The sequence below is a fragment of the Gavialis gangeticus genome, unplaced genomic scaffold, assembly GCF_001723915.1.
Source record: "Gavialis gangeticus isolate Ggan-Ray unplaced genomic scaffold, GavGan_comp1, whole genome shotgun sequence".
In the NCBI taxonomy this organism is placed as follows: Eukaryota; Metazoa; Chordata; order Crocodylia; family Gavialidae; genus Gavialis; species Gavialis gangeticus.
In genome coordinates, this window is record NW_017728993.1 from 21,021,689 (window position 1) to 21,034,268 (window position 12,580).

Genomic DNA, 12,580 nt, shown 5'->3' on the forward strand with positions numbered 1-12,580 from the left:
GGTTAAATCAGTTTATTGAACTTCTGTCCCAGATCCTTATGGTTAATGGACTGGAGACAGGGTTAGGCCATGAGTTATTCAGTACAGGGCTTCTTCCAGGGCAAAATCCAAAAGCACTTGAGCTGTTATTGCTCAAATGTATCTTTAAAATCCTTGCCAGTGGAGTGCCCAGGTGTGCTTTGTTCAGGTGAGTTTGTTAACATCCTGCAAGATAAACAGACCCCTAGAAATCTCCTAAACCCAGAGTGCAAAAGAAATGATCCTACCTTCCACTTTGTTGTCTTATACCAGGGCATTTCCAGGAAGACAGGTATAGCTATTATTTGTTCTATCAGCCCTCTGGGATGCATTTCTGTTTGCTGCTTCTCGGACATGCCACTCTATATGTTTTTGTGGGTCAGTGTGTACTGCGACAGAGGCAACAGCCTGTAAATTGCATGTTTCTGAGTGTGCGCGTGTCCATCTTCCAGGAATGCTGCCCGCCGGAGATTCTCTGCTAAATGAGACTGATCTGTACTGTGGCGGCAAGCCAGGCCAGTCCCATATGGCCCAGAGGGTTGTCTTCAAATTAATTTTGTAGTGAAAAATAAAACACACAGACACACACACGTAGACTTGGATTTTTTTCTCCCCATTGTTTTCTCGCCATGTTGTTTGCGCGCACACTTTAAAATATTAAAGTCCCAACACCACAGCAGACATGATGAAGAACTGAGGATCCAACTACTTGTCTTGGCTATTATTAGCCTAAAAAAATGCACTGAGCTTGGGAAAGTCGTGTTTTTGTTACCTAACGCCAACCATTTGGGACCAGGTTGCTGCCTTAAGGTAAAAGAAACCTTGTTATACCCGTGCACCGTGCACAGGCTACTTGCATCCTGAATGGCTACATGGCAAAGGAAGGGGCCTCCATGGAGCTATAAATGTTGCAGTCTCTTTTAGCATGGGGGAAATAGAGAGGATGAAAAATGGAAAGAGACTTGGTCCTTTACCTAACCCTCTCCCCCACCAATGGATGTTATAGCTCAGCTATATATATATATATATATATATATATATTTTAAGCATACACTGCTCCCAGCAGAGATCCAGCCCAGATAAATCAGCCTTCAGAGGAGTAGGAGAGCCCAGAGGGAGGTGAAGTTTTGAGTCGCTCTGTCCCAACATGCTGCTCCTTGCTCTCAAGTCTATACCCTCACAATATAGACCTGGGAATTGAGTGTGGAATTCCCATTTCACTGTAGGATTAGGAGGCTTTCTTAGCTGATTATTCTTAGCTGCTACTTGTTGATAGCTATGCCTTCTCTCTTTCTCTCTCACTGTCCTGAACTTGCAGTTTGTATAAATGACAGTAAAAGTGCTCCCAGGAGCTCTCTCTCCCAACACTGATAACACTGCTGTAAACCGTAATGTTCAAGACTAGTGCTAGAGGATATTTCAGTGTGTAGTTTAAAGAAAATGCTTAATTTTCCATTAGCAATCAGGGAGAAGAGAGGAGTTGAAAGATGCAAGGAGTTTTCTGAATATGCTGACTCTTCTTCAGAGCTGAGACCATGATGGGGGTGGCCAATCTGTGGCATGGGCAGCCACTGTGGGTGGCACATGGCAGATTGGGGAGGGGACAGGCAGCACATCAGCAGATCTGGCAGGAAGCAGAAAGCAGAGTAGCAGATTGTGCAGAGAGCACAGGACAAGAAGCAGAAAGCAGAGTAACAGATTGGGCAGAGAGCACAGGACAAGAAGCAGAAAGCAGAGCAACAGATTGGGCAGAGAGCACAGGACAAGAAGCAGAAAGCAGAGCAGCAGATTGCCTAGAAGAAGGGGATTATAGTGGCGCTCAAGGAGGGCACAGGGCTAATTTTTGGCACATCTGCCAAAAAGGTTGGCCACCAATAGACTATAACTTGCTGCTTTTGACTTCTTCAGGGGTAGGACATGTGTCATAAAGTGGCAGTTGTCTCTCTACAGGGCAGTTCTTCTTTTCCATATTATCGCAGTGAATCATTTGCTGATCATATGTATGCATATGGTATCAGTCAAAGGCTGGGCTGGTCCTTTAAAGCAAATTAGGCCCAGCCTTATGTACACCTAGTTACCTGCCGTCTGGATGATGAGGTCCGTGGGCCCCCGTGGTTGAGTCAGGTGTCCAGTCATGCTGAAATTGTACCTACTGGAGCAGTGCTACTGATAAGAAGAAAAGTGCTCATGTAGGAGTGAGACACATAGGGAGGAGACCTGCAGGGAAGATTTGGTTGGAAATGCAAAGTCAGAAGGACCTCACCACATAGGAAGAGGTGCCACTGGAGCTACCTGCTGGCCAAGCTGGAGTAAGCACACTTCAGACTGAAGGAGGAAGCCCCGAGGCATGGTGTTTTCTAGATAGCATGGATTGTGATAGTGTCAAAGTTGCCAAAGGGAGTTGACTAGCTTAGGGCTCCAAATGGGACTCCAGCAGGACACAGTGTGGGCTAGCCCTCAGGTGTGGTTGCTGCAGGCTTGCTGAGCTGCATTATTTTTAAAAAGCCTTCTCCTAGAAGAGGTATCCAGTCGACTTCACAAGTGTCTGGGTGAGTTTTTGAAAGCCTAAAGAGCGTGGGAACCACAGCACTGGCAGGACCCAGAGCCTGGGGAAGTGAGAAGCTGTTACAGCTCCTGACAAAATCAGAGCAGGTATTACTGAAAATTGTGTCCGTCTCTGTAATTTGTAATGTCCGGACACCGCGCTGCAAACCTTTCCTGCCAGGCTGACCTCTGGCCATGCTTCACCATCCGGCACTCTCCTGTGCCTTCCCATGTCACTCATCCTCCATTTGCAAGCATGAAACCATGTGTTTTGGTTTCCCGCTGCAGTTTATTGCCCGGTGGGGGGCTTTCATTCCTGAAGCCCCAGACTCTCCAATGGGGTTTGCATCAACCCTGGTTTAAGGATGTGCAGGAACGCCAAAGCATGCAGGTCCAGGTGCCAAGCTGGTGCAACGCAGGGTTACACCCTCAAAGTCGGCAAACAGAAGTGCATGAATGGAGGGCCATGTGGATGCCTCTCTGAGTGCTGTCTGTGGACCCAAGCCCAAGCAAAACCCATAGCAAACAACTCTACAGAGCAGTGAGGAAGGGAGAGGGGCCATCCTTGTGGGTGATCCCCTGACACTTTGCAGTACGGATTTTGACTGCTCTTATAATTGCAGAGGTCCTGGAGGCAGAACTTGCTTGGCAGTTTGCACGAAGGGCTTCAGCTCCCTTTCTCTCTCTCAGCCCTTATGCTGATGGCCAGACAAATATATGTTTTTGTCAGCAAATTTAAGTAGGCATGACTCCAAGAGACACTTAAGAGGGGGAAGGGGCTGGTATCCCCTCAGTGCATGTGCATATCTCCCATTAATGCTAATGGGGGTTGCTCTGGCATATCGAAGGGATAATGGACCCCCTTAGGGAGCATAGATGTGTGCAGTAACAAAGTGCCTTTTTAACTGTCATTTCTCCAAGTAGAAGCTCCCTTTAAAGACAGAGAGACTTGTGCTGAGCGAGGAGTGTTGGTAGCCTGGTTGCGGTGCGACGGCGGTGCTCCCGAGATGCTCTTGTCGGGCACTGCCTGTGGCATGGTCAGGAGGAGAATGAGATGGATGGGCGAGCCGGTCAGCTATCCCCACAAGTTTCGCTCAGACTTGGGACCACACATTCAGTTATTTCCTAGGTTCGGAAGGGTTCAGAGGATGCTCCCTCATTATAGTGCCCGCCTAGGCACTTCTTGCTTGCGGCTGGGAGCAGCAGTCCCAAAATATTGAGACGTGCCGTCCATCCAGCAGTTGTGTGGAAGGACCGGAGTCGTTTTTCCAGGTGGGCCCAGAGAAGCTCGGAAACCCCCCAAACGTGGCATGTTGCCTTGAGTTGAACCGGGCCCTTCCTCCCTCCCCACCCCAGCAGTTGCTAATTATTTGCTGAGATTAGCTGCGCCTCCCTCTGTTCATCAGAAGCATCCCGAGAGCTGCAGGTGAGCCAGCCGGTCACTTGAATCGTATTTGCAGTGCATTACATCTCTGCTGCCAAGCACTTTCCTCTTTACCTGCTTTCCTCCTTCAAATCAGCCTCCCACTTCTACTCTCTCACCTTTTGTTTCCAGCAAGTCCAGGTGTTGCAGACGCTGGCTGCACCTAGCTATCATTTAAAGCAAACGGGCTGCCGGAGGGAAGCCGCTTGAATCCTATCGCCTCCCCATCCCCAGACCCTGTTGGTACAGAGTCCATAGCCTACCACGGGGAACAATAAAGTATATACTTTCCAGTCTATTAAGAGAGTTAATGGAGCTGGTGGGAGGTGGGTGTGAGGAGAGAGTTAAGTTGGCTTTAGAAGTAAGAGGCTTCCTCGGTGCCTCCCGAAAAGTAAGGAGATAACAGTTTTGCTGGCGCGGTAGCTGCTTGGTGGGCTACTGAATGAGAGAGTGGCAGGGTCAGGGCAGGGGATGCTGGGCACACCATGGAAGTAATTAGTTCGATCCATAAGGGGCAAGCGAGCTGCCGGTTGCACCCCTCTTGGAGCACGCTGCTGGGAAGATGACAAAAGAGTAACAATTTGTGCTATCGCTGTTTACCGTCTTCCACGGCCGAAATTTCAAAGGCAGCGAATTTCTGTGCTCCCGTTCTAACGTCCCCAGACTTTGATAAAAGGATCCAGGGAGAGGGAAAGTGTTACAGCGCTTAGTACAGGACACTTCACTGAGATGGATCTGACATACTCTGGGCTCCTGTCCTCCTCCCCATGGCACATCTGTTCTTCCTTGATGACAAGTGTGTCATTCTTCTTCTTCTTTTTTTTTTCAGTGCATTAACTGCTAACTATTTTTTTAAAAATTATTTCTTGTTACACCGCCCATTCAGGCGCCATGGGCAGGGGGCTCAGGGAGGGCAGCCCAGCCTCGGAAATGTAAGCATCCTCTTAACCCATGACCTTCAGAGAGGTACCGATCGATTCTGCTTGACCGTTACAGGCAGCGTTGTATCGAGAGCAAGAGCATTTGCGTGCAGGATCCCAGTTTGCCCCAGTATTGGTGCACCACCGAACAAGCTGAACATGGGAATCTCATACAGGGATTGTTACCGTCCAGAGGACATTGGAAATAGAGTTTATATTTTTCAAAAGGAGCATGGCATAACCTAGCAGATATATATAATATGTCATGTTAATACCAAGGGGTAAGAGTCAGGGGCAATATTGAGCCTCAGGTGTGATTGGTTTGGGAATTGCCTTGTGCCAGTTTGCAGTGCCCATGCTTTGTCCCATGAACTGGCCATCCACTTCACTGTTGTATCATCCTGAATTCCTGTTGCTTAGCTTCTCCCAACCCTTGGGATGCCTTTTTTTGCTCAGAAAAGTTTTTCTGTTCTACTACAGGAACGCTTGGGAGCTGGGGAGCTTAGTCACTCTGCGAGCTGTAGTGGATCTCTGTGTTTTGATAATGAATTGCTGTTGATTTTAGACAAATCCCCGCGTTCAAGAACTTCAAAGTCCCTGGCGCTTTCTTTTCCCTGATTCTGTACTTTTGTTGTTGTTGTTGACACTTTTCTGCAGTTCAGCCTTGGAGAAATAAATATTTGTTTAGCTGTTTTCCTGCTGTGTGGGCTCAGTGCATTTGCTTAATGATGGCTTCGATTCAGCTTTGCAAAGGCTTCAGGGTAATAGATTCTCCCAGGGAAACCAGGGATGAGCCTTACCTGCATTGTCCCTCCCCCATCACCAAAAAAAAAAAAGCGCTTGATGAAGTCTAGCTGCAGGCTGGTCCCACGAAAGGGGCTTTTGACATCTGTCCGCACTCTGTAACACGTTAGTCTGACCATGCCAGAGACTGTTAAACCTCTTCTTTTGCAGAAGAGCCAAGTGCCCTGAAGCCTCACACTGCTCTCCTGCCTACCCTGTCCTGACCGGGACAGGAAAAAACTCTGTTGTTTGCATCTGAAGGACTTAAACAATCAGTGTCTGGAGTGGATTTTATATTTTTCTTCAAATTTCCATTCTTTCACACTCCTTTTTCTGCCCAGTCCATCTTGGTTTTGCTACCACATCAAACACTCACCACATTGTTTGCTTTTGCTCACATATACAACTTGCAGAGCATGCACCACTCGGCCACTCAAACGTTGGACTGCCCTGTTCTAGGTTAACCAAACTGGCCAGGTACAGACATTGCACTTTTACTGGTATAAGTGATTGGAAACGGGTCTATATCCATAACAGAACAGAAGTTCGGCGCACACAGAGTGGTTTAAAAATGGGAGAACCCAGTCTAAGATTTTCCTCCTCCTCACCAAAGGGTGAATGTGCGTCCTGTTTGCTACTGATCTAACCTACATCGCTTCCAGAAACCACGTAACTTAGATCGATTCTGCCTCAAGCTTTTTGAATGTTTGTACCTAACCACTGAGGCCTTGTGCAGACAAAGCAAGGGGTGTGTGTGCATGGCACTTTAAAGCGGGCTAAATGCTTTTGCACTGCTTTAATGGTGTCGGTGTTTGGATGCCTTGGCAGCGTATTGTGCATTAATTCCAGCCGTTGTAGGAAATTCAGTGGCGTAATGACTTGGGGTGCAGCAAACTAAAACTCCTTTGAAGAGTTTTAGTTTGCTGCCCCTACAGCTGCGGAGCGAAGCACCGGGCTCCATGCAGCTTGGGCTCTGCAGGAAGCCCTGCAGGCAGCCTGGCAGCAGCCTGGGAAGGCAGCTCCGCCCAAGAAAAGCGACGAGCCTGATCCTTTTTTTCCCTCTCTTCTGGAGCCTGCCTGCCTGAGCTGTGCGGGTGCCCGGTGCTTTCCTCTGCAGCTGCAGTGCCCCCCGGGACCGCCTGAGCTGGGTGCCTGCGGTCCCAACACAGGGGTTTAATCAGCCCTAAATTGAAGCGGTGTTTTTTAAAACCCACCTCTTCAGTTCAGGGCCCCTGTTTCATCTACACACACTCCTGTAGGGTCTGCCTACATGGAAGCAGCAGCATGTCCCAACATAGACCCCTCTGGATATGTTCTGTTCCCACTGTGGCCGTGGGACCGTTTCAGGGCCATCCGCAATGCTCTCCCTCCAGCATGCTGGGGACCAAGCTCTTGTGTGGCCTTGGAGGGGTGCCCTGGAGTGGCATCCTTTCTGTGTTTGGAGCATGCAAAAGGGAGCAGATGGGTCTCTGAAGGCCACAGCTCCCCAGAACCTCCCCACTGGAGGGATGAGTACTGAAGGTCAGGGAACATGCATTGGTGTGTCTGGGGACATCTGTGCCAGGACAGGACACTGCCACGATATAGAATTGATACAGACCTGTGCCCCTGGTGTCCTCTCAAGAGAGGCTGTCCGTTCTCCTGGCTGTCATAACTGCCCTTCTTTGTACTTGTTCCCGTCTGAGCTGTGTACAGATTGTACACCAATGCGCTCATAATTGTAGCCAAGGTCTCTCTAGTGCCCTTGTGCAGTGTCATTACTATTCTCATCTCTCCCCAGCTAATATCTTGCCTGTACCTACATCCTACGTTCTCATTTGTCTCTTTCATGGCAGGGTCACATTGATCAGTCGTAGTCATCTGATGCTCAACGCATACATCCAGTCTTTCTCCTCCCTTGTTTCCAACTGAAGAGCTTCGGACTGATAGCAGACATTCCTGCTATTAGTCCCCTGCATTTTGAATCACCAAAATTTCACCTCGTTTCTGATACTCTGGTCGTCGAGGTCATCCATGCCTTTTTCTACGATAATCTGATCCTCCTCTATTTTGAGGATGCATTCAAACTTTGCATTGTCAGCGGAGCTCGTTATTGGGTTTTTGCTCTTTGTGCCAAGGACATAAATGAAAAGAGGCATCAGTCCCAAGACTCATCTTCGGGGACCTCCACTAATAACTTTCTTCCAGTTCTCCACTCAGTGCTGCCTATTGTCATTTCCTTTTTACCCAGTTCTTTTTTTTTTACTCTATAATTCCTAAATAGCTACACTCCATCTTCTTTGCCTGAAATAATAGTTTCTTATGTGGTATCATTTGCCCTCCATGTTTTAATGACCTTTTTCCTTCCAAATTTGTTTTAAAGCTTAATATGCAATGGAGGGCAGATGAGTAAGTTTGCATTTGTACAAATTACAATTTTTTTTTCTCTTCTAGAATTTAGGTGCATCATTTGCTGTTCTCAGCTATTATAGTCTGCCCCTGGCACTGGTCTCAATAGGAAGCATAATTTACTTAAGCCAAATCTTGGTTCAGTTTGTAGGAAGGTAGAGAGGTACTCGCTCTTTGGTCATCAACTGATGACCCTCCCTATTTCTCTGCCACCACCCACACTGAAAGCCCTGCAGTGGTTTATGCTAATATCCCAGAAGCCAGTGGGCTCCATTGCTCTGAGCTTTCCTTTATGGGGAATCATCAGCTTCTTAGACCCATTTTAACTTCAGAATTAATTTCTGCTCTGTCCTTATGCCTCCATTTGCTTTTCTACTCCTTTCCTCTCCAAATATCCGGAGTATCTTCAAGTCTTGCACCCATGGTCCTGGAAGCTAGATGCATTTTGTTCATCCGCTGCCACAAAAGACACTTATCATCATTAAGATTACCAGTCCCATTCAGAAGCCTCTACATATAATGTTAATAGGAAGCAGAATTCCATCTTATTCCAATTAACCTAGAAAACCTACCTTTATATAACACAGTAGACTTTAAAACATGCAGAATGCTAATAAAGCAGCAGGTATTTCTGTGCTTTATATCTGCCCATGTATGCTACTTATCAAGAATTGTTGTGCATTTGAATGTTACTGTTATCTTCTCAGTTTTAGTCACGGGAAGCCAAATAATTTGAGCTGCTAGATTTTTTAATTTTTTTTTAATAAATCAAAATTCCTTATTTTCTATGTTTTAGATAACAGATGGGCTCAATGCCTGCTACTGTGTTAAGCAAAAAATAATAAAATAAAATATGTCAGCTTTCAGATCCAATGTGGCAAAAAGACCTGGAGAGTTCAGGGAATTAGTAGTGGCCACAGTCTGGGCCGTGCCCTACCCATCTGCTCCCGCGTGCATGCTCCAAACCCGGGAGGTCATTGTCACGACCCCCGCTCTGGTTTGGGGGTGTCATGCAGATTGCACTGTGTTTGTCGTACTCATGTAGCATGTGTAGTGTCACTGGAAAGCCAATTTTATGCTATATCTGTTTACGTCACTTTTATCACTGTATAGATTATGTTGTGCTGTCTGTGTATACCATTGTGACTTGGGACTTGGGTTAGCCAAAGAAAAAAAAGAGAGTAGAGTAGGAGGAACTGCTAGGCATCTCTTCATACCCGGGAAAGGAAAATTGATGGGCAGAAAGGGCCACTGCTGGGATACGCACCTAAGTTGTTGTCTGCTGATAACGGGGGGGAAAAACAACTGCACAAAAGCAAAGGCATCCAAGAGAAATGGTCCATCGGGCTAGATGACTGCCAGGTGCCCCAGAGAGAGATGTTTTTGTGAAGGGTTCTGGTGACTCATGAGCAATCTGAATAATAGTGAGCATTGGAAGCGGGTATTTTGCAAAATACTTGGAGGAATTTTAGAGTCTATCAAGGTTTTGGGATTCCTCCTCCACCCACCACCCAGGCTGGAGGAGGGTGCAAGGCCCCAGCAGCCAGGGCTGGCAGAATCAGCAGGAAGGCTGAACGCTGGAAGTGCTGGCAGGTGTCTCGGGGGGGCGAGGGTGTAGCCAGAGAAGAGAGTTAGAAACTGTACTTGTCTAATGTTTCTGTCTTCAGACTTGATGGTCAGCTTTGCTTGTACAATTCTCTTCTCCTACATAATTCATTCTTTTGTGGTTTTCTCTCTTTGCTCATTGCCTGCGGCAAAGAGTGATTTCTGGGCAAGTGATGTTCTAGGTTTACTTGTGCTATGGAGAGAGCGACCTACACTTTCTTTCACAGCCCAAGGGGAAGCCACCAGGAGTGGGCAGAGACCCTCCAGCTGTGAGGGCCAGTGCAAACGCAGCGCAGCTAAGGCTTGTGGGGATAAGGAGTTGTCAGGGCAGTCTGCTCTTTGGGACAAGCCCTGGGACAGTGCAGAGAAACTTGGAGCTCTGGGGACACCCTGGGGATGGGTTTCTGGCAGTCACCTCCAGTGGCTGCTTTCAAGCATGCTGGAGACCCTAACGGGATATCACAAAGCATCTTCCCTGGTGCATTTCTAGGTTTGCTCCGAAGGGTAGCAGATCAGAATCAGGCCTCCTAAATTCTCTGTTTACAAGTCACAGGGCTGATGTTCATCCCAGACTGGCACTGGCAAATGGTTATCACCTTTGGATGGTGTGAACTGACCTAAAGGACATGAAATACCATTTTTGCTCCAGTTCCTAAAACACGGGCATCCACAATAAATTGCCAGACTAGCTGTAATAAGAGAAGAGGCAAGAACTGAATGGGTTGGAGACTAAACCCTTCTTTGGCCCTTAGATGTTTAAATCCAACATAGGATATAAACTCTTTCATCAGCCACTTCACTAAAAACATCCAAGCTTTCTTCTGAGATCTCTGGGGTTTACAGCCCGACCTCCAGTGATCACATGAACTGCTGCACTGCAGGACCATGCAGTTATTTTTTGTTGTTGTTGTTAGCCAAAATGCAATTTAAAGGGTAAAACTTCTGTGACCTAATTTCAGAGCCACTCCAGTACCCTGGGTTAGAAAGGCTGACTTCAACTTGCACACAATTGGGTTTGTACTTTGCTTTGAAGAGCCAGGGTGCATGCAGGGGGGCAGACAAGGGAAGAAACAGAAGTGATGCAGGTGCACTGTAGAAACTACTACCTGTTCCAGTTTAGCCTTGAGACGAGAAGGGTCTTTCCCTGCCTAACACAGAGGACAGCTTCCTGTTAGAAAACTTTTCATTTTGCATTATTTTTTCCATGGGAAAAGAGCTCAGGTGACAATGCGTAAAGGTTCGCGATCTGAAGCTAGCATTGTGAATGCACGTGGCCAGGAGAGCCTTAAGCTGCCCATGCCCAAATCTCATCCACCCGGACGCGTTTCCACTCTGACAGCCTCAAGGAGCTTTGCAGAGGGTTGCTATAAATCAGAATCAGGGTCCGGGAGTTTTGCTACGCATCAGTCCCATCCAGTCACATTCATACCCTTGAACGCTCCTGTTCACTTCTTCTGTCTTCTCTCTGCTTCCAGTCTAGCACGTCCTTCAACCGAGATGCCGTGAAGGCAGGGACAGGACGGCGCTTTCTTGGTGGGTTATTGGATGACACTTCTTACTGCTACACTCTGGAAGTCTCGTTCTACAGTTACATCGTTGGAGGGGCAATGTCTACCGTCCCGTATATGGAGGAAGCATGTATCCTTTTGAAATCCAGCCTTCCTCTGCCTTTGAGGGCCCCGGTACTGGACAGCTAAGGTAAAACCTCCATACTATGAAAAATGTGCTGACTAGAAAATACACGTTTGAAAATGTGCATTTGTTCTCGACACTTGAATTTCCTAATACTGATACTGCGTGAATTCAAGGAGGAAAAGACCCATTAGATCGAAAGACCGTTCACTTTCAAGTACAAGTTCATTCACCACAGTACTTACCTTCTAGTTCTTTGTTTCAGCTTGCTCTTTATTCTGCCGTTAGCCCTTTGCTTGCATTATGGTCTCAACCCCTCCCCGCTAGCCATCGCTAGCAATGAATTGTACAATCTTCTCTACCATCTGAGATGACTTAACTGTCTCCATTGTGTAGCAAAAGGACTTTAAAAGCTTCGTTCACCCCCAGGTCTCAGACTTTACTAACACTAATAATACTGTATTCAAAAAAAAAGAAAAGAAAAGAAAAACAATATTGCAAAAAAAGGTCAACTTTTTTTTGCATTTTCCATGATCCAGAGTAGAATGAATTTTAATTCTTTTAAAATATTTTATACTTGAAAACAAAATTGCATTTTTGAAGATTTACCGTTTCTGTTCCTTTTGTCCTTCCCCTCCCCCCCTTCTACAGTAAGTGATGGCCAGATTTGAAGTGTGGCCATTATTTAGGATTTTCTTTTTTTCCAATTGAAAAAAACCTGTATGAAAAGGCAAACAGAACAAGGCTCTCCTGTGTAATTCATTCTCTAGGGTTCAGCAGAAGAATGGTGAGAGTAGCTGAGAAAGGAGAGAAACAAAGGAAAAACACAGATTCTCAAATCCTTGTTTCTCTTGTTGGTTTGACTGATGGGAGTGGAGGTGCGCATTGAGGAGGGCTGGATCTAAGAGATGCAGCTGACTTATTTGTGTCTTCAACAGTCAGCTCTGCTCGCCCGCTGACATAAGCCACCTGTCAGGCATAGACCCCGGCCGCGTCTACGCGAGACGCTTGCACGCACAAGTACTAAATGACTACTCCGTAACTGGAGTTACTGCACGGGAGCGTCGCCAAATGGCTTGCAGGTGATGCTGACTGTGCCATTGCTTGTTGCTACTGCGCCGTAGTGTGGCATCATGCTTTGTGCCGTGCCACGCTACTGCGCAGTACTAATGAGCTGCTTGCAGCCAGCGTCTCTTGTAGACGCCAACCCCCATTTCCTAACTCAACTACTGAGCTGAGCAATGCAGCTTACTGTCGGGGAGCAAAG

At 47.1% G+C, this 12,580-nt stretch overlaps 1 protein-coding gene across 1 annotated transcript in view; it reads left to right on the forward strand.

Moving 5' to 3' along the window:
• Nucleotides 1–12,580, forward strand: part of AGBL4 (ATP/GTP binding protein like 4) — a 1,816,099-nt gene that overhangs the window by 1,681,677 nt on the left and 121,842 nt on the right. The window contains exon 13 of the mRNA XM_019528308.1: nucleotides 11,157–11,319. Within this exon, the coding sequence (XP_019383853.1) occupies nucleotides 11,157–11,319 (163 nt within the window). The remainder of the gene's footprint in view (nucleotides 1–11,156; nucleotides 11,320–12,580) is intronic.